This window comes from Eubalaena glacialis, chromosome 4 (assembly GCF_028564815.1).
Source record: "Eubalaena glacialis isolate mEubGla1 chromosome 4, mEubGla1.1.hap2.+ XY, whole genome shotgun sequence".
Lineage (NCBI taxonomy): Eukaryota > Metazoa > Chordata > Mammalia > Artiodactyla > Balaenidae > Eubalaena > Eubalaena glacialis.
The window spans coordinates 157536989-157561839 of record NC_083719.1 but is presented as its reverse complement, the minus strand read 5'-3'; the positions used below and the strand labels follow the sequence as shown (position 1 = coordinate 157561839).

General features: G+C 54.1%; 2 protein-coding genes across 3 annotated transcripts; both read right to left on the bottom strand.

Annotated features, from left to right (window-relative positions):
* Nucleotides 1-246: 246 nt before the first annotated feature.
* TSPAN17 (tetraspanin 17) lies at nt 247-11267 on the bottom strand. Of its 2 annotated transcripts, XM_061189974.1 has the most exons (9): nt 11091-11267; nt 6856-6906; nt 6618-6764; nt 5654-5824; nt 3675-3800; nt 3066-3113; nt 2473-2589; nt 2323-2384; nt 247-1841 (listed from the first exon to the last, which is right to left on the bottom strand). In XM_061189974.1, the coding sequence occupies exons 1-9, from the start codon at nt 11175-11177 to the stop codon at nt 1805-1807; spliced, it is 846 nt and encodes a 281-aa protein (XP_061045957.1). In that variant the 5' UTR covers nt 11178-11267; the 3' UTR covers nt 247-1804. The 2 variants fall into 2 exon arrangements, with proteins under 2 accessions (XP_061045957.1, XP_061045958.1); XM_061189975.1 differs by lacking the exon at nt 247-1841 and having other exon boundaries at nt 3066-3109.
* A 2239-nt stretch (nt 11268-13506) lies between these two features.
* On the bottom strand, nt 13507-23623 carry EIF4E1B (eukaryotic translation initiation factor 4E family member 1B). The gene is made up of 7 exons (XM_061189004.1): nt 23552-23623; nt 16155-16324; nt 15779-15874; nt 15102-15165; nt 14255-14368; nt 13983-14122; nt 13507-13621 (listed from the first exon to the last, which is right to left on the bottom strand). The coding sequence occupies exons 1-7, from the start codon at nt 23621-23623 to the stop codon at nt 13507-13509; spliced, it is 771 nt and encodes a 256-aa protein (XP_061044987.1).
* Nucleotides 23624-24851: the final 1228 nt, after the last annotated feature.

The window sequence follows — 24851 nt, the reverse complement described above, 5'->3', positions numbered from 1 at the left end:
TTTGCACTTCAAGTGTGCAGGTGTCACCCGAATGCGTCAGAAAGGTAGGACGGGTCTGGTGCAGAACTCCGGCGAGAAGGCTCAGATCTGGGTGCCTCCTCCAGCTGTGTGGTGGGCAACTCGCTCCCCTCTCTGAGCCCAGTTTCTTCATCAGGAAAAGAGTCTCCACCTCACAAGGGGATTGTGAGGTTTGAGGGGGAAAATGAAAAGTAAAAGCTTGTGAAATTAAAAAATGCAAGACGTGCACAATATCGTGAGCTGCATTTATTGTAGTGCACTGGCACCCGTGAGGGACCCCAGAACACTGTCCAGCCTGCTTCTGGGAGCTACAATGCTGGGTGCATACCCCACACCCTCCCCTCCTGGCAGCAGCTCCCACCACCCCTGAATGGCAGAGCAGCCAGGACCCAGGTGGGTGATTATCCCAGAGGGAACTATAGTGACACAGGGGCCAAAGCTGGCCCCCTCCTCTTTTGTTGGGCTTGCAGCATTCTTTTTTCATTAGTTGTCAACACCTTAAAAATCGGGATATTTCACATAAAAACCTGGATTTCTGGCTTCTCCAGATTTCTGACATTAGACCTGCATTCCCACTTTATAGCAATTAGCCGCAACTAAATGACAGCCACCAACTTCAGATGGGGACCTGTGCTTTGCCAGTCCCCACCACTCTATTGTACCTCAAGGTCAGCTGCCATTATCAACTTGATGATCCAAATATTTTTCGTCATAAAGCAATGTCTCTCTGTGTAGTCTTCAGGAACAGTAGGAAAGTCAGTTGCACTGCAAAGACCTCACAAGTCAAAGGCCTACTTCATTCATTTATACAACCTTAAGAGCATCTGAGTAGGAGATCTGTGAACCAGCCCAAATCCCTCCTTTTATCCACAAAGGGCACCCTAGGGATGGGTGCAGCATTCACTCCACAAACACCCCTTCATGCAGCTAAGAGGCAGAGCTGAGAGCAGCAGGCTTCCCAAGTCTGAGCCAGTTGCTCCTTTTGAAGTTCTCAAATTCCCTGAACCCAAAGCACTGGTAAGCTGGGTGGACACACCAGGCACTTGGCTGTACCAGAGTGAGGTTGTGGACGAAGCAGCCAGACCCAGGCAAAGCTTGCTGGTGCGCCCTCTGGTGGCCATGAGGCAGCTCTGCAGGCCTCCATGAAGATTTTCGATTTGATTCCAAGTGAGCCCCTGCGTCAACCACCGTGGGGCCCAAAACAGGCTCCCCCCAACCCCATGTGTGCCAAGTTTTCAACTTCCAACTACTTCCTTCCCCAAACCTTCCTGATCTCCATTCCACCCCTCAGCCACTCTCCTGGGCACCCATCTCAGTCTCCAGTGTGGCTGGACTCCTCCTAGGCTGTGTGGCCTCTTCAGGGCAGGGTCCAGCCTCCCCATTCTTCACATCCTGGTGCCTTGCCCCAGGCTTAGCCCACGGCAGCCTCGCGGTGTTTGCAGGGAAAAACCCTACAGCAGTGGGGAGGCCAACCCTAGCCTACAGGGTGAGCAGCACAGGCCAGGTGGGTCCCTCAGAGAACAGGAAGCACATGTCCCAGGAGACGATGTCCCAAGAGCTGCTGTGGCCAGATGGCCAATCTTCACAAGAAGCTGGGGATCTGGACTTTTACGTGAAATACACCAAGTTTCAAAGGTTGGCTCAAATGTATATACTACCCAGGCCAAGAAAACACATTGGCGGATGGCTCCAGGCCAGGGCCCAAGATGGAGAGCTCTGCTGAGAACCTGCAGCTGATAGAACCTTTAAGACGCCGGGCGGAAGCCAGTGGTTTTCAAGGTTTTGTTTATTTGAGTAGTCTGTAGCCATCATCATGTTTGATCCTGAGAGGCAAGCAAGGGAGAGAAAATTCTTGGACCCATTTTAGAGTCTGAGACATTGAGGCTGAAGTGGGCTCCTGGCAGGGTCAAGGTCACAGCTAGTGGAGAGAGCTCTGAGATGCGTGAGGCTGTGTCCCACACAACAGCAGGCCCCAAGCCCACCCCACCTGGCCTGCCCCCTCTTAGCTGTGCCCTTCCTAGTCCCCCGGAGAGCCAACCACCCAACAACAGCTGAGATGGCGGCTCCCTGTGCACACCCACTGGCCACACCCACCCTCCGTGCACACAGCTACAGGACAGGCAGCCCGGGCAGAGCCATGCAGCTCTCTCCATGGGTGCACAGCCCAGAGGCACGCAAGCCCCATGTGGGGTTCAGGTCCAAGCAGAAAAGCCTCCTGCAGCCTTGCCCATCACGGGCAGAGTTTGGCGGGGGGGGTCCCTGGGTCAGCCAGGCGAGTGGCCATGGCCAGCGTGGCAGCCTCACCAGTTGGCCTTCACTGCCTTGATGTCACTCACGAGGTTCTGGGCCAGGCAGATACCAAAGATCTGTAAGACGGAGAGCAGGTGAGGGAGAGGCCACTGGCAGGGCAGGTTGTCCAGGGCAGAGTGAGGGCATGCAGGGCCACAGCGGTACCTGGAGGAGGGCGATGCCCACAAAGATCCCAGCCACGATGATCAGGTTGTCCTGCAGCCACTTTTCAAACTGGCCCACGCAGCCTTTGGTGTGGATGAAGCCCTGCTGCTCCAGCTCCTGGGGACAGATGGGCACCAGGCTCGGCTCAGCCCACCCACCACCACTGCAGGCCCCATCTCAGTCCAGCTTGCTAAGCTCAGCCCCGCCCAGGACCTTACACCTTAGTGCCTGTCGCCTGGAGCTCCACTGCAGGGCCTTCCTCTCATCGGAGTCTCAGCACAGATGCCTTCTCCTCCGAGAGGCCTTCCCTGACTGCCCTGCCCCAATCCCATCACTTCCCTGATTTTATTTTCTTCCAAGTGCTTAGCTGAAATTGTCACATTACTGTTCATATTTCTTTATCCATGTCTTACTGTTTTCTCCCTCTAGTGGAGTCCACTGCCTTGTGTTTGGCAGTACCAAGCCCCGCGTGCCTCCTAGGACTCAGCATCCCCTCCCCCAAATCCCTGAGGCCTTTTAGAGCCTATAGGGAACCCCCACCTTCCTATCCCAGTGCCCCCAGCTGCCCCCAGCCCTGTCCCCTCCCCTCTCACCAGTTTGAGCCGAACATCGTAGCCACACTGAGTGTTGAGGACATCTTCCTGAGAAGAAACAGGCCAGTGAGCAACTCAGTGGGGGGGCATCCATGGGGTCTCAGGGGAAGCAGATGGAACCATGGATTCCGCCACGTCCACTGCTCCTTAAGCTAGGCTGGCTGGGACCCGTGCACCTTTTTCCCTGATGCCAGGGCGCATGGCCACACCACCAGCTTGAACTGCTTCATTTTTAGGAACCCTGACAGCTCGAGTTTTATAAGAATGGGAAGAAACCTGGCCCTCGTTGTCCCTGTGCACCGTGACTGGAGGGATGGCACTGCGAGAAGCTTCTGCTCTAAAGAAAGCCATAAAAGGGTCAGAACCCCCAACCCTGCCACCCCAGCATGGTGGCCCAAGAGGAGCAGTCCCTATCCAACAGGCCTCAGCGCTGCCCATGGACACAAACTCCCCAGCCCACAGGGCTACTCCCATGTAAGCTGACCTCCCCCGACATCCACATCCACAGCCCCCAGAGCAGGGCGGGGCCGAGCCAGCCCGGGGATGGGCTCTTCCCAGACTGGGCCTGCGAACTGCGAGGCCCACCCCTCCTCACCAGGCCCCACTCACCACAGGGTCCCTGACGCAGCAGGAGAAGGGCACCCCGCAGCGTTCCCGGCTCGGGTTCACGTCAGTGCAGTTGAAGTAGATATTGAGGTTCCAGTCGTTGGGCCCTCGGGCTCCGCAGCAAGACCACTACGGGGTGGGAGAAGAACCCCAGGTGAGCCAGGCCCAGCCCAGGAGCCCCATCCTGTCTGGGGACAGGCCCAGGCTGCAGGAAGACAGGGCTGGGCTGACCGGGAGGGGGCCTAGAGGCAGCCAGGCAGGCGGGTAGCTCCCCCACAGACAGGCCAGGCCTGGGCCCAGGGCCACCAGAGCAGCTTGAGGCTCCTGCCTGGGTTGGTGGGGGCTGGGGGGAGTAGGAAGGGGCTCCTGAGCTTGTCCCCTAGCCCAAGAGAGGCTGAGAAAAGGAAGGGAGGGGGCAAGGATGGTGGCCCAAGGACTGTGGCTTCCTCTAGGCCACCTTGAGGGGTTGGAGTTTCAACCAACCCTGTGGGGAAAGGCACCACTGAACCCCACATCTGTGACCCGTCTCCCCACACTTGCCCCGGCGATTTTTACAGAAGACCTTCTCCCTTCCTCTCTGCCGGGACAGGAGGGCAATCCTGCCACCCTCACAATGATCCCATTCCACTTCACAGATGCTGCTGTCAGCACCTGTATCACCATTACCCCTACCCAGCACATCGTGGGGCTGCAATGAAGCAGGGAGCTCATGATCTAGTGGGGAGACAGGAGCACACAGCCTTAACTCACTGACATGGCACAGGCTGCTAAAAAGCTGGCCCTCAAGGGACCAGCTCAGCGGCAGACACAGGTACACCCCGTGGGCTGGGCCAGGGGAGTGAGGCACGGCCATGTGGCTCTGCCTGCATGGGTCCCAGCACACAGCCTGGCCTCTGCCTGCCTCCTCTCACTCTGTCAGCACCCGCTGCTCCTGCTGGAGAGCACTTGCCCCTCCCTTCATCTCCCTGCTCCTTCTCCTCCCCCAAGGCTGCCCCCGAGAGGCCTTCCCCTTCTCCAAGCTTCCCCATTTCAGCCCTTACCACAATTTATAATTCTACACACACACACACACACACACACACGCTTGTTTGCTTTGCTCTTTTATCATCTGTCTCTTCCCCCAGACTACCATCCCCACAAACACAGGTCCCAGCTTTTTTCACCTCTGAATCCCCAGCCCCTAGCCCAGAGCCTGGCACACAGTAGGTCCATAACAATTCTGGGTTGAATGAACAAATAAATCACATCCTAACCACCTGCCTCTCTGTTTACTTCTGCCCTGGGTTGAGAGCTCCTCAAAGCAGGCACCGGCTCTGGTTCACCTCTGGATCCCAGAGCAGTTCTTGGGGTGGATGGCACCAAAGCAGTATGACTCTGAGTGTGTGTGACTACGCGTGTGAGTGGGTGAGAACATGCAGGCGGGAGGTGTCTAGGATTTCGTGAACTGTTCACTGACTGCTTCTTCACAGGGGTTAGGTTTGCAAGCTTGAGGGCAGAACTTCTGGGGGGGTGGGTCTCAAACTCGAATATGTTCAGAGGCCAAACAAATAATATAAATGAGGGAAGAGGGCCGACAGGTATAATAAAATAGAGTGGCGGGGACGGGGCAAACAGTCCCTCTACCAGCAAAGGGGGCAGTAGCAATGTAGCGCCAGCCCATACTGTGGGCCCAGTTTAGTAGAAGAAATCTATATTTTTATGCCACGTTTCATCTTTTAAGTGTTCTGTAAGCCTGGCCTAGGAGCTGCCAGTTTGGATCCTCTGGCCTCTGTTCCCCAATGCTGTGTCCATGCAGGGCTAGGCACATGGAGATCACCGGGGGCTGGCTTCCTCTCAGACAGGGGCCTTCCTAGCTCGCTTCCTTGGGGCCTGCCTGGCCTGGTGGGCGAGGGAACGGACCCAGCACACAGGGAACTTGCTCCCTCATTCATCTGCCCGGTAGGTGCCTCCTGCATGTGGTCAGAGCTGGATGCTGGACTTACGTATTCCTGAGCAAAGTCAATGAGGTTCTGGAGGTCAATGTCATCCCGATAGGCCTTGACATTGTTGTTGATGAAGAGGTTGAGCTGGTCTCGAATCCAGTCCTTGAAAACGAAGGTCAGGATCCCTGTTGCCAGCTCCAGGAAGAAGATGAGGCCAAGAAACACGGAGAACTGGGGTTGGGGGCACACAGACAGTGGGGGTCAGAGATACAGGGTCTGGGGTTGCCACTGGGTGGGGCTCCAACCTCCTGCGCCCCAACCCAAGACAGCCCAGAGTCCCCACCTTCTATCATGTTAGTATTGTTTTATGATGAAAAAAGATAGTGTTGTTCTTACCTACCCTGTTGTCTTCGAGAAACCACTCTCCACACACACATTCAGTTTCTGCGGCTCCGAAGGAGCCACCTCCACCTCGTTCCCCATTCCCACTCCCACATAGAGGACTGGGCATGCGTCAAGAGCCCACCAATCAGAGCGCTACCTCCCCTGGGACCACAGGCATTGGTCCAGAGGCGGCCAATCAGGACTAAGGAGATGCAATTGAAGGACTTTGGCAGAATGGTTGGGAAGGGAGAGCCTCACTCAGCCTCCGGCAGGAGTTCCTGGGAGGGCAGCTTGAAGCCAGCACCCACCCATTCCTGGACATCTTTCCACCCCAAGGGGACTGCAGCCAACCCAGAGGGACAGAGCTGAGAAACAGAGCGACTAGGACAAGTGACACTGTGGTGGCTCCTGGATCCAAATGCGCTGGCAGCTAACACGCCCCTGGGCTTTCTTAGTGGCCCTTTTAGCTTAGGCCACTAGGTTTCGGTCCCTTACAACAGAAAGGATACTATAAATGTGGAGAATACAAATCTGGTGATCACTGTTACAATACCATGATAATAAAACTACCATTATTAAGCATGAACTATGCAAGAAGTGGGTGGGAGGAGGTTGGGGTCCCCAGTGGGAGGGCACTCACAAACTTGAGCAGGAAGGTGTTCTCCCGGAGGGCCCCAATGCAGCCGGCAAAGCCCAGCACCGACATGATGCCTCCTACCACTACAAACAGCCACACGGGGTCAAGGCCTCCCAGATCTGTCAGCGCCGAGATGTTGGAGAGAACACCCTGTGAAGGGCGAGCAGAGGCAAATGGGGGGGGGCCGGCCCTCCCACCATCTTGACCCAGAGCAGCCCCACACCCTACCCCACCACCTTACCTTCTCACCCCAGGCCCAGAGACCAATGGCCAGGAACAGGGCTCCCAGCACCTGCAGGAGCAGCAGCAAAGAGCTGAGGGCTGGGGCACCAGCATCCTTTCCCACGCCCAGCAGAGCCCCCTCCCCCCTACTGCTCAGGGTCTTCAGGAAGCCAGGGGGAAAGAGAGAAAGAGGGGAAAGGGCTGTAAATGGGATCCAGGGTCCTTTCTTTTTTTTTTTTTAACATCTTTATTGGAGTATAATTGCTTTACAATGGTGTGTTAGTTTCTGCTTTATAACAAAGTGAATCAGTTATACATATACATATGTCCCCATATCCCTTCCCTCTTGCATCTCCCTCCCTCCCACCCTCCCTATCCCACCCCTCTAGGTGGTCACAAAGCACCGAGCTGATCTCCCTGTGCTATGCGGCTGCTTCCTACTAGCTATCTATTTTACATTTGGTAATGTATATATGTCCATGCCACTCTCTCACTTTGTCCCAGCTTACCCTCCCCCCTCCCCGTATCCTCAAGTCCATTCTCAGTAGGTCTGTATCTTTATTCCCATCTTGCCCCTAGGTTCTTCTGATCATTTTTTTTTCTTTTTTTTTTCTTTTTTTAGATTCCATATATATTTGTTAGCATACGGTATTTGTTTTTCTCTTTCTGACTTACTTCACTCTGTATGACAGTCTCTACGTCCATCCACCTCACTACAAATGACTCAGTTTTGTTCCTTTTTATGGCTGAGTAATATTCCACTGTATATATGTGCCACATCTTCTTTATCCATTCATCTGTCGATGGACACTTAGGTTGCTTCCATGTCCTGGCTATTGTAAATAGAGCTGCAATGAACATTGTGGTACATGACTCTTCCTGAATTATGGTTTTCTCAGGGTATATGCCCAGTAGTGGGATTGCTGGGTCGTATGGTAGTTCTATTTTTAGTTTTTTAAGGAACCTCCATACTGTTCTCCATAGTGGCTGTATCAATTTACATTCAGGGTCCTTTCAATCTTCCCAAGAATGCATCTCAGTGTTTCTTCCCACAGGACACAGCTTGGAAGACTGAACCGTCCCCAGCTCTAAGACAGACAAAAGCAGGCCCCTTCTTGGAACTCAGAATTGGAGCAGAGGATGGCCAAAACAGTCCCACCAAGCGGCAGCAGCTGTTTCCTGAGCCTCTGTTCTCACCCCAGGCCTATGTTAGGGTTCCAGGCTCCTGGCATCCTCTCTGCCCCCTCCCAAGTCTGGTCCTCCTGCTGCCCTGCAACTCTGTGACTGCCACTTCACTCCCGTCCCACCCTTTCAACCTCTATCTGGCAGAGTACATGTTTGTAGTTCACAGCCAAAGACCCCTGAATGACAGGGAATCCCAATTCAGCCCCAGATCAGCAGAGGGGCACCAGCCTAGGCCTTCTAAACACCACCCACTATCCCACCTCATTTCCGTACTGGGAAGAGCCCTGGATATCGAGGGCAGCTGCCTGAACCCAGGCAGGACATCTAGTCTCAGAGGGAGAGTGCCCCTCTGGCCCAAGCCCAAGGCCATGACCGCATCTCTTCAGACCTCGCTCTCCCACCTGCTTTCTCTGCAGCCTCCTTGCCCTCAGCACAGAGCCTCAGTCAGCTCCACCCCTGACCTGCCACCTTTAGCACCTTCCCCTCTCCAACCCCAGGCTCCTCCCACTGCTGTACTCTTTTTCTAGAAATATTTTTCCTTCCCTCTCCCACACTGGATCTGGGATGTGACACCAAACATCACTTCTCCTGCCTCATCCCACTTGACCCGCCCATGGCCTTTAGGCGAATGATCACTACTTTCTCTTTCCCAAACCTCTCCATGGTTAACGCAATGCCATTCCTCCTCCTGCCCTTTCTCAGCCTCCCTCCTACTATGCTCTGCTTCACCTGCGCCATGCACATGGCTACCCCCCTCCCCCACCAGGTTCCAACCTCAGCCTTCTACCCTTCTTCTTCTCACACTCATCTTTCACCCCATCATGACACTGGCATCTCCTGATCTCCACCCAAACCTCTCCCTGCCTCTAGAGCCCTTAGTCCACCTGCCTGCTGCAAACGCCTCCATGTCCCAGGATCCATTCCATGCACCAGAAATACATCAGGGAATAGGACACATGAGCTCTCAGCCCTCATGGAGTTTACACTCCAGTGGGCGAAATCCACAGTGAGCAAACAAGGTAATTTCAGATACCAACAGAGCCTTTAAAGGAAATCAAACAGGGTGATGAAATGGGGAGTTACTAGGGTAGTGGGGGCATGTTTCAGTTAGGGAGCATGGTGACATTTTAGCTGAGGTTTGAATGATGAAAAGGTGCATTGAAGAGAAGAGAATTCCAGGCGGAAGTACTGGCAAAGGCCCAGAGGTAAGATCATGTTTGGCGGTGCAAGGGACAAACTGAAGGTCAGCAAGGCCAGACAGCACAGGGTGCTGTGGGCCACGGGGAGGAGTCTGGACTGTATTCTAGTGAGAAAAAACTGGAAGGTTCTGAGCAGGGTAACATAAGGGTCTGCTTTCCATTAAAATAAAAAAATCTCTGGACCTGTTTCACAGGTACCTCCTTCAGGCCACCTTGACCCAAAACCAAACCCCCAAGTGGCCCAGTCCTGTCAGTTCAGCCTCATAACTTCCCCTGGAGCCTTCCTCACCTTTCCCACCCGCCACCACCCCAACTTTGCCCCAGCCCTCCTCCCTGGTCTCCCTACCTCCAAACTCTGCCCGTCACTCACCCTCCCCGTGTCAGCCAGGCAGATCTGCCTCCAAAACAGAAGCTAGAACATACCCGTCACCCAGCACTGAAGCCTTCAGTGCTACCCTCTGCCCTCAACATAAAACTCAGACTCTCTGCCCCAGCCCTGGGGCCTTTCACACTCGGGCTCCCCACCCTGTGGGACCCTGGAACAAGCCTGGGTCTCTCATGCCTCTCGCCCCTTGACATCTGGGGGCTCCCTCTGCTTAATGCTCTGCCTCACCTCCATCTACTGCCCACTGAGCTGTCACCTTGGCTCTGCACTTACTGCCTGTGTGACTCTGGGTTAAATGATTTAACCACTCTGTGCCTGTTACTTCACCTTTAAAATGTAGATAATGAAGTAGCTGCAAGAATACAGTAAGTTATAATTCATTTAATCTGCGTAACAGTCCTGAGGGGCAAGCTTCATTATCACCCACTCGCTGCCAGGGAAGCTGAGGCCCAGAGAGAAGTGACTTGCCCACTGTCTCACAGCTAGGCCTGCTTCGCCCAGAGCCTCAGACTTCCCTGACTAGCGCTCTCTGCACATGGCTCACACCCTCGAGGCTGGGCACTGCTGAGGCCAAAGGGCACCCACATTGCATGAGCAGCATGTGGGTAGAGGGCAGTGCCACTGAGTCCTGCTAAACAAAACTGAATGGGCCTGGCATTCTGACCCAAGACGTCAGAAGCAGAGACTGCAGAGGCAGCAAGTAGCCTTGGAGATATGGGATGGGGAGGGAGAAGGGAAAGATGACTTGGCAGGGCCCAGGGCTACAGATGCCACCCTGGGAGGGGCACCAGCAGCTCCCTTCTCCAGGCAAGGGCAGCCCCGCCCTGGAGCCTCGGTTTGGTCAGCTGTGGATGTTGAACTCTGTTCCCCAGGGCCAGCTCTCCTGGCCTCTCATCAGGAAATATCCCCTGTCCCCGGCCGAGAACTAGGGCGATTGGCCCTCCCTGCCCGCAAGCCTCTTTGGGGTGGGGGGGGGCTTCGACCTTTGACCTACCCCTCCCCCTTTGTAGGAGCTTAAGGCGAGGCAGCAGGCCCAGGTAATGGAGGGGTAAAGGGGCAGGAGACGGGATCCCGTCCTTCGAGGAGGCTCTCCTCCCTACGGGTAAAACCAGGGTTGGGGCTCCGCGCACCCCCGACACCCCAGGGTAGCAAGGGGGCTGGGAGGAAGAGGGGGCGCCCGCACTAAGCGTGCCCGTGGGGTCTTCACGGAAACACCACCCATTTCTCCGCCGGGCCTCGGGAAGACCCCGGAAGACTACCCTCCCCCCCCACTACCGCAGTGGCTGGGACCCGTCCCCTGCAATCCGGGCCTCTTCGTAGTTCCCTCGGGTGGTCCTGGGGGTGGGCGTGGAAGTGCGAGTGGGAGGAAGGAGTGGGGGGACGGTCCCAAGCCCTTGTGGCAGAGAGTGTCTCCCCCTAGTAGGGGACTGAGGCTCCTTCTCCCGCCATCCCCAGCACAGGGCCCAGAACCCACCCCGCGCTCACCCAGAAGACGATGTTGAAGCCAAACAGGAAGTATTTCCCGCAGCAGCCGACCTCGGGTTCCTGGAAGTGCTGGTGCTTGCCGGGCATGGTGAGCGGCCGCCCGCCGGCCCGGGAACCGGAGCCGGGGGCTGGGCCCAGCCCTCTGCGGGCCGCCCAGGGCTGGAGCCGCCCGGGGCCTAGCCCGGCGGCTGCGGCTTCATGACCGCGGCCACCCAGAGCGCCCGTCGGGCCCCGCCCGCCCCCCAGGGTCCGCCCCGCAGGGACCGCCCTCGGCTCCCAGACCGCCCCCTGCTTGGTCCCCCTCAGAGCCCCACCTCTAGGTCTGACTCCGCCCCCTCCATAGGCTCCTCCCCCAGCCTTACTCCCCTTTGTAGCCCAGTCTCTGGGCTTGGCTCCGCCCCCTCCCGACTGTCCCCCCCCTCCGGACCCCGCCCCCATACAGGCCCCACCCCAGGCCCCTCCCCACAGCCCGACTCAGCCCCCTCGGAGCCCAGCGTCTAGGCTTGACTCCTCCCTATGCGCTGGCCGCTGCAGCGTCCTTCAGACCAACCTGAGATGCTGAGGGCGCCGCAAGTCGCAGACACGAAAGACCCCTAGTTCCCCCCACACCGCAAAGCTCAGGACCAGCGCCACCCCAATCCCCGGCCTTGCCGTCTGTTCCCATCCCTGGAGAGGAGTAACTACTGAGCTGGTGAGCGAGAGGAGGATGGTTATATGGATGGTGTTTTTAGCACACGTGCAGGACGTTTTATTACAGTGGAGCCCAATCAGAAGCGCTTTTTGGGTGCTGGGATGAATTGGGAGATTGGGATTGACATATATATACTTGATACTATGTATAAAATAGATAACTAATGAGAACCTACTGTATAGCTCAGGGAACTCTACTCAATGCTCTGTGGTGACCTAAATGGGAAGGAAATCCAAAAAAGAGGGATATTTGTATACGTATAGCTGATTCACTTTGCTGTACAGTAGAAACTAACACAACATTGTAAAGCAACTATACTCCAATAAAAATAAATGTTTTAAAAAAGTGCTTCTCACTGGACGGAAATTCTTTTTTTTTAATTTACTTTATGGCTGCGTTGGGTCTTCCTTGCTGCGCACGGGCTTTCTCTAGTTGCCATGCGTGGGCTTCTCATCGGGCTGGCTTTTCTTGTTGCAGAACGGGCTTCAGTAGTTGTGGCTCACCAGCTCTAGAGTGCAGGCTCAGTAGTCGTGGCTTTCGGGCTTAGCTGCTCCGAGGCATGTGGGATCTTCCCGGACCAGGGCTCGAACCCGTGTCCCCTGCATTGGCAGGCGGATTCTTAACCACTGGGCCACCAAGGAAGCCCTGGAAATTCAGTTCTACCTCTACTGGTTCAAACTCAGACCGGATGACACCTGGGTCTTGCGAGGGCCACTCCTGCTGCTCCCTGCCCCTTCAGTTTTGCCAGGGGCATACACTGCATCCCCTGGCTCAAACCTCTTTGGCGGTTAAAGCCCCCCCCCCCACCGTCTAACCCCTCTCCCCCCTACCAGCTTCCACCCTGATCAGCCTCCGTGGTACCTGGGGGGTCTCACATGAGCCCTCTCAAGGCAGGACTAGAGCAGATCAAGGTTTGGGGGGCCTGAATTTTACTCAATTTTAGAGTCCTCTTTAAAAATAATTCTGGTTTTGTTTAAAAGTATTTATTTAGATAGGAAACAGAAAAGGGCTTAAGCTTCATCACCTTCCAGTTAATCATCGTCTAGCAGAACCATAGTAAGGCCTGACCACCTCTCCTGGGCCAGGGCCTCATCAGTCCCCGCCCCACCCGCCCCTGCCACTCTAGGGACCCACGCACAGCTGGCTGAGGGGAGGTGCGGGATACAGGGTAGGCTCCAAGGCTACAAATCTGATGAGAGGCAATCCATAAAAGTTTTTAAAGCAGAGTGATCATTCGAGAGAGCCCCCCACTCCTGTCCCTGAGCTCCAGCTCTGGGTCAGCGGCCTTGAGCCCCCTCCCCCAAAATGGAAGAGTCTGGCCCTCAGGCCACCTAGCCTCTTTCTTCGAGGTGGGGAGCACAGAGTGAGTCCTAGATCCTAGGATTCTCTCCTGTTATCTTTCCACCTGCAGTTGAGCCCTCCTCCCACCAATAACTCACCTCACCCCACTCTACCCAACCCAACCCCCAGGGTGAAACAAGCCCAGGGTTTCCTCCACCTTTCCGTTGCCCTGGTCCCTCACATTGGGTCCCCCACCAGAACTGCCCCTAGGCCTGGGCCCCAATTCACATTAAAGAGTGTTCGTATTCACTCCAGAATAGGTGAGAACCATGCCATCTGCCCCCAGCCCAGCCCCTTTTACACACACACACAGACACACACACACACACACAGAGCAGTGGGAGGCTCAGGGGCAGCCAAATGGGCAGTGGGGCCAGGGTCCCCTCACACCACAAATTTGTTCTTGGCTAGGGAGTTGCTTTTGGCGGCCGTGTCTGCGTGGGCCTGGTACCCAATGATGGTCTTTGTGGAGAGTCCCAGGCGCTCTTTGTAGACACGCCTGGGAGGTAAGTGGGAGAGGAAAGGAGACAGGCAGTCAGCAGCGGGTCCTGGAGATAACGTGGGACCCTGGGTCCTTTGCTCAGAGCTCCTACCCTGGTTCCAACCACAGTAACTCCTGTTGTATTTGTCTTACCCATGTGGAAACCCAAAATGTGCCTAGTGCAAAGGAAAAGAGGTCTGTTAAGAAACAGTTTGAAATTGAGATGCCACACCCTTTTCACAAGTGGGGAAGAAAGAAGGGAGAGACAGCATGCAGAGTTCCAGAGGTCTCCCATGCAGGCCAAACCACACCCCTTCCACCTTCCCCTTCTCTCCTAGAAGAGACCCAGCCCCCACCCTGTGCCAGAGATACCCCTCACCCAATGCGTAGCACGCCCTCCTGGTTCTCTGTCTCTCTCGTCCACACGGCAATCTTGTCCCCCTTGGTTCGGATGTTGATGACGGCCCCACACACCTCCCGGCTGTGCTCCTCAAAGCTCTCCCCGATCAGACACAGCAGCTGGAGCCAAAAAAGGAGGAGGATGAGACTTCTTGGCGGGCACAGAGTCTGCCCCCACCGCCCTGAGACCACCACCACACACCAGCCCAGCCCCTTCCCTTGGGAAGCCTCCTCGCCCAGCCCCCGACTCACCGTCTCCAGCCATAGGTGGTCCAGCTCACTGTGGCGCTGCTGCTTGGCGAGGCTGACTAGCCAGCGGCCACCCCGCCTATTCCTGCTGTCTTCCCACATGGGCTCAATGCCATCCTGGGAGGCAGGCTGGCAGATCAACCACCTCCCTTTGTTCAAAGGAAAGTGAGGGCCTGGCCACCTCCCCAGGTCCTGCTCTAGCCCCTCAGTAGGCCTCCACAGGCCAGGACCTCTCTGCCTTCATCCTTCCTGTACAAGCAGGTTCTACCAGCCATTCAGTCCCCCAGACCCTCCTGTGAGTTCCCACGGGCCCCTAAGCCTCAACATTTGTCACCTCACATAGCCTTGCGTGGGTGTGTGTTTATCTCCTTTACTGAACCAAGTTCCTTGATACGAGAGTTCAAATGGAGGTGACTAAGAAAGCATCTGGGGCAACCCCAGTGTGGCCAAACGCAGACATCCCAGGCTCAGCTGGACACAAGTCACCTAGGGAAATCTTTAAATGCTGATGTCAGGGCCCCACTGCACAGCACCTCCAGGGACAGGCCTGGACATTGATGAGTATCCTGGGGCAATTCTGATGCACGTTCCTAGTTAAGGAGCCAGGCCAGAAACCTAGACTCCTTCCTTGTTCCCCCTTCTTCCCCCTCCCCTGTCCTTCAAGGTACAGCTCAGGTCTGACACTCTGTCTATGCTTCTGCAGAGCAGTCCTCCGATCTGAAATTATACTTGGCTCTGAGGGAGGCTGTCCTCGGCACCCCACCCCCAAACCCCCTGTGAGGTAGGAAGCTGGGAAAAATCAGCCCCCCTGTGCCCCGGGGAGGGGGGTGGGCGGGGAAGCAGGGCTTACCTTGAACAGGGCGTAGTCACAGCCGGAAGAGAGCTTACTGGCCAGCTGGATGTTATTGTACATCCTGGAGAGAAGCCCCCACCCCAGGCTGAAAGTCCAGGATTTTTAGAGCCTGGTTCCAACTGGCCTCAGACCCTTCAATCTCTTACCAGACCCCACTGCTTTCCACCCACCTTCCAGCCTCCAAGCCTTTGCTCATACTGGTGCCCCCTGCCAGGAATTCCATCCCCACTTGCCCAGACCTTCAAATCCCACCTTCTCACCCACCTCTAGGGTTTGTGAAGCACATTTCAGATCCCCTCACTGGATTACCACAGACACTGAGACAGCCTAAAACTCACTTTGTGGCTGAGACAAGCTCAGAGAGGGGAAGGAACTTGCCCAGGGTCACAGAGCATGGAGCAGCAGAGTCAGGGTCAACTCCTTGTTTCTCCCACTTCCCAGGCTCTTTCCCTGAGTCCCAAGGAGGCTTCAGAGGGGGATGTGCCCCAGCCCAATCCCCCCGCCACCTCCCTGCAGAACCCACCAAGCCCCAGTCCTCAGCAGATGCTGCAAGGCCCCAGGAAAGACTGGGAAAGCTGTGTAGGAAGCAGCTCCCTGGAGGGGTGGGGTCTGGGAAGGATCCCCAGCTCAGAACCCCCTGGCCCCAGCCTCCTCCATGAGGGACAGACACTCACGCCCAGAAGTCCTCCACGGTGTCAAACTTGGTGACCAGATGCAGGTTATCCTGCCAGGCCCTGCTGCGGTCATTCTTGAAGAACCACAGAGCCCACCTGGAGGAGGGCGGGCCAGGAGGAAGCAGAGTGCACCCACCTGCCCGCCCCCAGCAGCAGCTAGGTTGGCAGGGAAGCCCTGTTCCTCCAAGGGCAAACAGGCTGCCCAAAGTGACTGGAGCCAGTTATCCTGAAGGGCCAGGGGATGAGTAAGGGCCTTTAACCCAGAATCTCAGCTGGGTTAAGGCTGGAAGGGCCACCAGAGCCCAAGTCTTAGGTCAGCTCTGGCCTTTCCCAGATGAGGAAGTGAGTCCAAGGCCAAGATTAGGGCCTGCCCTACCTGTTCAGCAGCGGGTGCAACTCCAGCTTGCTCTCCACGGGGCCCTCGGCCCGGGCCTTCCTCAGAGCCTCCTCTCCCACCCACACCCCCGCTGCTGCCTCCTCTTCCTCTTTCTCTTTCTCCTCCTTCTCTTTCTTCCACTTTTGGATTCCACCCTCAGCCTCTTTGGCCTGACCAAGGAAAGAAGTCAAGGTGGGCGGTGAGCCCTGGCCTTCGCTGCCAAGGGGGTGGGCGGGTGGACTTACAGAGCGCGCAGTAGCCATGCTACAGCCTGGACTCCACGGGCACCCAGCATGCGAGGGGGCACCCAGCTGCCAGCCTTTAACCCACCATCGCCCCGCCCCGCTCACCCAGGACAGGGGACTGGGAGGAGCCAGCGTAGGGGTGGGGGTGGGGGTGTTCAGAGGGGGAAGGGCTTACACTATTATTTCCATCAGCAAGCGTTTAGTGAGCACCTGCATGCAGCCCGGGGGCTGGGAACACAGCTGTGACCAGGCAGACCTAGCCTCCGCCCACATGGCGCTGGCCATTTGGGGGCTGAGACACGATGGTAAGGGTCAGTATTAGGGGTCTGCCCTTAGTGAAACCGCATGCCACCAAGGGTGGACGCTGAATTTAAAGCGGACCGTCCCAGACATGGCAGAAGCTGCGACTCTGACATGGGGGAGGGGGGCAGGGCGGGGCCAGGTCAGAGACCTTATACACATATTGTGGTGTCTCCTTTTTGGCTCTGCTGTCATTCACCCCCTCGATTTCACCATCAATGTCATCTGACCCAGGCATTTATCTGGTCTCTGGAGCATCTAAGGGTTTTCTTTCTAATGTGATTATTTAGAAACAAGGAGGATATTAAAAATCCACATTTTTGGTTGCTCTTGAAATTTTAGAGAGGTCTGGCAACACTGGGGCCTCCTTCTCCCAATCTGCTACAGATGACGCTGCCTTTGGAAAGAGCAAATGAGGTTCCACACAGGCCCGCCGGCCCACTGCACTCCTGCTTCCTACCTCCTGGGCCATCTGAGTGTTCTCCACCTGGGCATGGATGGCGAGGGCCAATACACCTGTCATACAGCCTGGGTTCAAGTCCTCCCTGCCCTGACCTCAGCCAAGTACCTGAACCGCACTGAGTCTCAGTTTCCCTGTCTATAAAATGGGAATGTTAATGATACACAACGCAGAAGCTTAGGTATTAAATGATATAAAACACGTAAAGCCCACAGAACAAGGCCTGGCTCAGTGGTCAATAGCAGTCAGCTGAGGGCTACCCCAGGGTGGAGGAGGGACTGGGGAGGTGAGGGAGGGAGGGAAAGCTCTGGCTGGGGAGACCCTTTCCCTGCCTTCTGAACAGCAGCCTTTTCTGCAGGGGCTGAACCCTCCCCAAACTTCTTAAGGTTTCTCACCCTCCCCTTGTCCACTTTTAGGGTCCCAGCTCTGTAAGGGACCAGTCCCTTCCCCTCCCCCACAGCCAGAGGGGCCCATGACCACCTGGAGGCCGATGGTTAATATCTGTTCAACCCGCATCCCTAAGCTCCAGGGTGTGCCAGGCCTAGGCCTGGGAGGCAGTGAGGAGCAGAAGATGAGTGGCCCCTGTGCTCTGGTCTATCAGGGGAGCCAGGCATCAGGTCACCTCACAAAGACCTGTGTCATCATAAATGCAGACCTCTGAAGGAAAGGATTTCACAGATGGGAGAAGACAAAATCCATGACCTGTGCTAAGGGCTTTAGAGCAGCACTTCTCAAGAGCATAGATCAGAATCACCTGCAGGGCTTGTTAAACGCGGACCACTGGGCCCTGCCTCCCAATTTCTGATGCCTTAGCACAGGGCTTGGGCCTGAGAATTGGCATTTCTAACAAGTTCCCTGATGATGCTGGTCAGAGACCCCATTTCAAGAACCACCGACTCAGAGGCAGTTCACAGAAGAGGTGACGTTTGAGCAAGCATTAACTAGGTAGGTGGAGGAGGGCATCTCGGGGAGTGGAAGCAGCACGTGCAGAGGCTCTAGGGCAAAGGGCCCGTGAGGTACTGGAGGAAGAGAAGAAAGACCACCACTGTGGCTGACGCCTAAAGGGGGCAAGGATGGTGAGTCTTGATCTTAGGAGAGTAGAGAGCCATTGGGTGCTTCAAGTGGGTACAGAGGGGCTGGGGAGGTAATCAGATGGGCTTTCTAGCAAGTTCTCTGGCTGCTGTGTAGGAAACAGACCCTGTGCAATTAAGAGCGAGTGGGAGGAGATCTACTTGGATGCTGACGTAGCTGTCCAGGTCACAAAAGGGGTGGCAGGGAAGATGAAGAGAACATGTATTTAGAAGGAAGACTCAGTAGTGCTTGGTGGTGGATAGGCTCTGGAGAGGTGGGCATGAAGTCCCAGCTACCTGTTGCTGCATAACAAACCACCCCAAACAGAGTGGCCTAAAACTATAATAATCATTTATTTTGCTCACAGATCTGCAATTTGGGTAGCACTCGATAGGGATGGCCCATCTCTACTCCAAAGCCCTATCGATTGGAGTGGCTTACAGGCTGCGACTGGGGCTATCTGCTCACTCACAGTGGGGCGGTCTTTGTTGGCTGACAGATGGAACCTCAACTGGGGTGTCAACTGGGACAGTTCTATGTAGCCTCTCCATGTGACCACTTGGCTTCCTCACAGCATGGTGGCTGGGTTCTCATAACCAATGTCCCAAGAGATGAGAGGCAGAAGCTGCTAGTTTCTTAAGGCCTCAGCCTGAAACCTGGCACAGCTTTATGTCCAGTGTACTCTTTTTGAGTCCCAGGGCCCACATTCAACAACAGGGACATAATCCCACCTCTCAATGGGAGGAATGTTGAAGAATTTTGGACAGAAGAAGCATTGGAGGAGGGCCAGGCTTGGGGAGAGATCACGAATCCAGATTTGATGGAGAAAAAGGGAGAAAGGACCCTCTCCAAGTGCCGGCCATGGTTTTAGCTGCCTTAGAGTCCTGGCCCAGAGCCTGGCATGGGATGATCCTAGCAGCCACAGCACCCCTTCCCACCATCTTCCACGTCTTCCAGTGTGGGACAGCCCCTGGAGTCTGGGGTTGGGTGACTATGAAGAGACCCCAGGAGAAAACCGCCCCCGGCCCTATGGGGTTCTGGTCCCTACCCCAGGCCCTCCCAAGTCTGTCTGTGGAGGACATTTTCACAGTGGGGTTGAACAAGCAGGGGCTCTTGAATTCCAATCCTGCCATTCTGTTCCTAAAATATCTCAAATCTGCCCATTACTCTCCCTCCCTCATCTCAGCAAACATCGCCGTCTCTGGCCTGGGCCACTGCCTTTTCTCTCCTAACACTCTCCTTGCTTCCACTCCTGCCTCCCTACAAAACATCCTCCACGTGGCTCAGAGGGATTATTTAAACAATCTGTCTGATCACTTAACTCCTCTCTTTGAACCTCTCCAGGATACCCAGGATGTGATCCAGTCTAGGTTCTGGGACTACAAGTTCCTGCACGATCCAGGCTTACGGTGCTGATCCTCCAAGAGGCCAGTCTCGTTCCTGCCTCAGGGACTTTGCACTTGACTTTTCTCCCCAACTCTTTATATGACTGACTTCTCCCTGTCCTTCAGGGCTTGACTCATGCCACCTTCTCAAAGAGACGTTCCCTGACCACTCTATCTAAAGTAGACCACTCTCCCCCATGTACTTTTTTTTTTTTTTTGGGCTGCATTGAGTCTTCGTTGCTGCGTGCAGGCTTTCTCTAGTTGTGGCGAGCGGGGGCTACTCTTTGTTGTGCCGCACAGGCTTCTCATTGCGGTGGCTTCTCTTGTTGTGGAGCACGGGTTCTAGGCACGCGAGCTTCAGTAGTTGTGGCTCATGGGCTCAGTAGTTGCGCATGGGCTTTAGGGCACGTGGGCTTCAGTAGTTGTGACTCGCGGGCTGTAGAGCGGAGGCTTAGTAGTTGTGGCGCATGGGCTTAGTTGCTCCATGGCATGTGGGATCTTCTGGACCAGGGATCGAACCTGTGTCCGCTGCATTGGCAGGTGGATTCTTAACCACTGCGCCACCAGGGAAGTCCCCCATATACTCTTTAACTCAGCATCCATTTTATTTCCTTCTTAGCACTTAGCGCCACTCATTCATTCATTCATTCAAAAAATACTGACCTAGCAGTTACTTTGTGCCAGGCACTGTTTTAGGCAATGGGGGGTAAAGATGTGAACAAAACTGATGGTTCCTCCTCTTTGCTTTGGAAGGCCCCAGGACTAAGTGTTGACAGAGTGTTGATCTGTCAACACTTGCTGTTTCACAGTCTCACCCAGTCTCGGGCATTGAATGTCACAAATACGGTACACCTATGGCCCCAATCTGAAATCCCAAAGAGTACATCCAGCTGCCTGCTCACAGCTCCACCTGGGTATCTAATGTGCATCTGGCTCAGGCTTATTGCATCCAAAGCTGAATTCCTGACTTTCCCCTGTCCCCAGACCTGCTCCTCCCACAATCTTCTCCATCCTTCCACCTGCTCAGCCAAAAATTCTGGACTGCTCCTGACTCCTCTCTTGTAACCCATCTTCAGCTCTACCTTCAAAATATCCAGGATCCAGCCACTTCTCTCCATCCCATTGCCACCACCCTAGCCCAAGCGGACTGTCATCTTCCCTGTACTATGGCGATGGCATCCGAACCGGTCCCAGCTTCCACCCTGGCCCAAGAACAATCTACTCCCTACACAGCAATCTTTAAAAAGGAAAGTTAGATCACATCACTCCTGAGCTCACACTACAAGGGTCTGTAAGGTCCCACCAGCTCTCAGCCTTCCCTCCCCACTACTCTCCACCCTTCACTCACTCCACCACACTGGCCACCTTGCAGGTCTTCAAACATGCCAGGCCCACACCTGCCTTAGGACTTTACACTGGCTGCTCCCTCAATTCCTACCTCAAGCCAGGCCTTCCCTGCCCACTGCATTTAACTGGTCAAGCCCTCAGCCTCACCCCAGCACCCCCATGCTCTTTCTTTTCTTTGCTTTCCCTCCAAGCACTTATCACCTCCTGACGCACCCTATATTTTACTTATTTATTTTACTCATCATCTGCTTTCTGGTACTAGAATATAAGGTCCCCAGGGCCTCTTTTACTCACGACTCTGTTCTCCAGTTCCTGGAGCAGGGCCTGGCTCAGAGCAAGTACCCAGAAGTCAAAGTCACGAGGGAGAATTGACCATTAGATTTAGCGAGGTGAATGTCACTGATTTTGACAAAAAGGACACAATTTAAGGCATTTTATTTGGTCACTAGTTCATTTGTTACTTGTCTGCCACCTCCTTCTAGAATAGTAAGTTCTAGAAGAGCAAGGACTTCATGCATCTTGTTTTCTGCTGAATCTCCAGTACCTAGAACAGTACCTGGAACTCAGTAGGCACTCAGGAAAAACCGACTGAAAAGAATAGAGCCAATGACCAGTTACATGACTTTCCCTCTCTGGGTGTCAGTTCTTTCATCAGTAAAGTGGGAATGAAAGTGCCTGCTTTAAGGGATTGATTTTAGGGCTTAATGATGTAGTGCCTGGCACACAGGTGTTCAATCAATATCACCCACCCACCCCACTCTGTTCTTAGCACCCCAATCCCGCCTGCCTGTCTTCCTCCCCATCCTGAGGCCCGGACAGCAGTAATGTTGGTAAATGTTCAATCACACTGTCAGGCACCACACTCAGAGTTATAAAGACACTTCTGGATTTTTGCAGAACCCAGGCAAAGCTAGGATCCCTGGGATTCTCTTAAGAGAGCACCTACTGCTCCAGCTGGGATTTTCTCCCAACCCCTTCTCCACACTCTCCCAGCCTTTCCTCTCCAGAAGCTTCAATAGCTGTGCTCCTTGGTACACTCTTAAGAAGGGGAGAGAAAAGAGAGGAATGGAGCGGCCCATTTTCCAGTGGGGAGAGAGAACAGAAACAAAGAGAGGGCCCCGAGAACTCACAGGTTTAGGGCCTGGCCAGAAAGAGACCCAGGGGCCTGCGCTCTGCCATCCTATGCCCTAAAGGGGGGCTGGCCATGTGACATGGGGTAAAGAATCCATTGTGCTAGAAAGTAGTGGCCCAGTAACCACGCCACCTTCTTCTGGAGACAGCACATATGCAGAGAGAGAAACAAAGATGTAGCAAATGTTAACAACTGGGGAATCTAGGTGTGGATATTTGGGTATTCATTGCGCTAATATTGCAACTTTTCTGAAGGTTTTGTTCATTGTATTATGTTTGCAACTTTTCTCTAGGTTTGAAGTTTTTAAAAATAATAAGTTGGGGGCAAAACTTTGGGAGGGGGGACAGAGCTGCTAGTGGCTCACCAGTAACCATTCTCCCCTTCTCATACTTTGATTCTAGGAAGTCATAAGCCCAGCAAGATGACCAGAGTTTTCCAGCCTCCCTGCAGCTAGGTGTAGCCAATGAGAAGTAGACCGAAATTGTTGGCTTCTGGGAAAACTTCTTAAGAAAGAGACAGAAAACTGGCAGGTACTCTTTTTACCCTACTTCCCTTCCTCCTGCTTTCTACATAGACATAATGGCTGGAACTGCAGCAGCCATCTTGGGCGTTGAAGGGGCCTTGAAGGTGGAATCCAGGTACTACGAATGGTAGAACAGGAAGGTAGGATTCTGGGTCCCTGATGACTGTGAAGTCATCACACCAACTATGGACTGCCTACTGCAGTAGCACGGCTTCTTTAAGTGAAAGAATAAACACCTGCTTTGCCTAAGCTTCTTTTTTTTTTTTTTAAATCTCTTTTAATCTCTAGGTCTTCTCCCTGATTCCATCTCTTTATTTTTTTATTCCTTATAGTTTATTTGTTGAAGAAACTGGTTTGTTTTTCTTTTTAATATAAGGATTGTTTTGTTTTGTTTATAAATTTATTTATTTATTTTTGGCTGTGCTGGGTCTTCGTAGCTGCGCGGTCTTTCTCTAGCTGCTGCGAGCGGGGGCTACTCTTCACTGCAGTGCGCGGTCTTCTCATTGCGGTGGCTTCTCTTGTTGCAGAGCATGTGCTCTAGGCACGCGGGCTTCGATAGTTGTGGCATGCAGGCTCAGTAGTTGTGGCTCACGGGCTCTAGAGCGCAGGCTCAGTAGTTGTGGCACACAGGCTTAGTTGCTCCGCGGCATGTGGGATCTTCCTGGACCAGGGCTCGAACCCGTGTCCCCTGCATTGGCAGGCAGATTCTTAACCACTGCGCCACCAAGGAAGCCCTGCCTAAGCTTCTGATTAGCAGCCAAATGAACTTCCCACCTGATTCAGATTTCAACCTGTTTTCTGTTCCTTCTACACTCTGGACTTTTCCACCTGCTGGATCATCTGCTGGGAAAGCTCACCACTACTTGTAAGGTCTTTCTCATCTTTCAAAACCCAGCTTGAATGTCACTTTCTCCTGGAGGCTTTCCCTAGGTACCTCTTCCCTCGTGGACTCCCAGCGCCTCCTATTGCTGCTGTTAAACTCCCCCACAGCCTGCTTGCTGACCATCCGAGGATTCTTTACTACTCATTGCTTTGGCTTCCCTGTAACATTTTGTCCTCTAATCCCTTGGTTGCCCTGTCACCGCTCTCTCCAGTTTCTCCTCCTCTCTGTGCTGCTCCTTCTCAGCCTCTCCCTGGGCTCCTCTGCCCCAGCAACTCAGGAAGTTTGCAGGAAATCAGGATTCTGTTCTGGCCCCTCCATTCTTTTCACTCTCCCTGTTCCCCTGGGCAATTGCATCCTCCATCCACCACCTCTATGCAAATGACTACAAATCCAATGGTGTACTGGGCTGGCTTGGACCAGCTCCTGAGAACAAAGTTTCAGGAATTTTGTGAGCCAGGTGTTAAGGCCATTATTAAAAATTAAGTTATATAAATTTATGGTTATATAAATATGTTTAAAACAAAGATAATAAACACTCAAAACATAACTTCCTAGTTATTTTACTATTATCTATGCTTTTAAGATTATTTTTTATCTATTTTATCTGAATGGTAGAAATGCTCAGAGACATCACAGTGACAGCTTGAAATCAACCACAGCAGGAGAATTTACACCACGGGTATGGGCAAACTCTACAAATCAAGGTGTTTCCCTGCTTGGAAAGCCATGTATTAAAGATTTCCCACTATACCATGGCCCAAATCGCTACCTGAAGCCAGCCTGGAGTGACTTCCTGAGCTCTGGGCTCAGATATCCAACTCTCAGCTGGACTCCTCGTCCAGCTAGTCTATCAGGCACTGCATATTCAGTGTGCCCCAGACAAACTCACCATCACCCCCCAAAGCTGCCCCACCCCCTCAATGCCTATTTCATTCTGCAGCAGCATCACTCACCCCATTGTCCAAGCCAGAAACCTGGGAATCTTCCTGGACTCGTCTCGCTCCCTCTTCCCCAACATCTAATAAGTTATGTCCTCAGTGATGCTCATGTCTCCCCTCCAGTCCTGTTCCAGCCTCACCGAGGCTTCCCTGGTTCAGGCTTCATCATTCCTCCAGTGGATTCTGCCCCAACCTCCTCACTGCTCTTGCTGATTCTACTATCAGTGTCCCCCTCCAACCCACCTCCATTTGGGCCCCATAAAATGCAAGTCTCATTTAGGTCTCTCTTGTACTTAAAATCCTTCAGTGACTTCCCAATTCCTAAAATAGGGAGCACAGACACCCTTCGTATGGTCTTCTTTCTCTCTTCCTCCTCTCTCCTCCCTACTGCTTGGTCCTTCCTCATCTGACAT

Excerpts from the sequence above, each read along its gene's own strand:
- EIF4E1B (XM_061189004.1), bottom strand. The coding sequence starts at position 23,623 with ATGGTCAGCAAGCAGGCTGTGGGGGAGTTTAACAGCAGCAATAGGAGG. Across the intron at positions 15,166-15,778 it reads ACCGTGGAGGACTTCTGGGC|GATGTACAATAACATCCAGC; the intron begins GTGAGTGTCTGT and ends GCTTCTCTCCAG. Across the intron at positions 14,369-15,101 it reads GTGACTACGCCCTGTTCAAG|GATGGCATTGAGCCCATGTG; the intron begins GTAAGCCCTGCT and ends CCTGCCTCCCAG.
- TSPAN17 (XM_061189974.1), bottom strand. The coding sequence starts at position 11,177 with ATGCCCGGCAAGCACCAGCACTTCCAGGAACCCGAGGTCGGCTGCTGC. Across the intron at positions 6,765-6,855 it reads TCTGGGCCTGGGGTGAGAAG|GGTGTTCTCTCCAACATCTC; the intron begins GTAAGGTGGTGG and ends CGCCCTTCACAG. Across the intron at positions 2,590-3,065 it reads ACGATGTTCGGCTCAAACTG|GAGCTGGAGCAGCAGGGCTT; the intron begins GTGAGAGGGGAG and ends ATCTGTCCCCAG.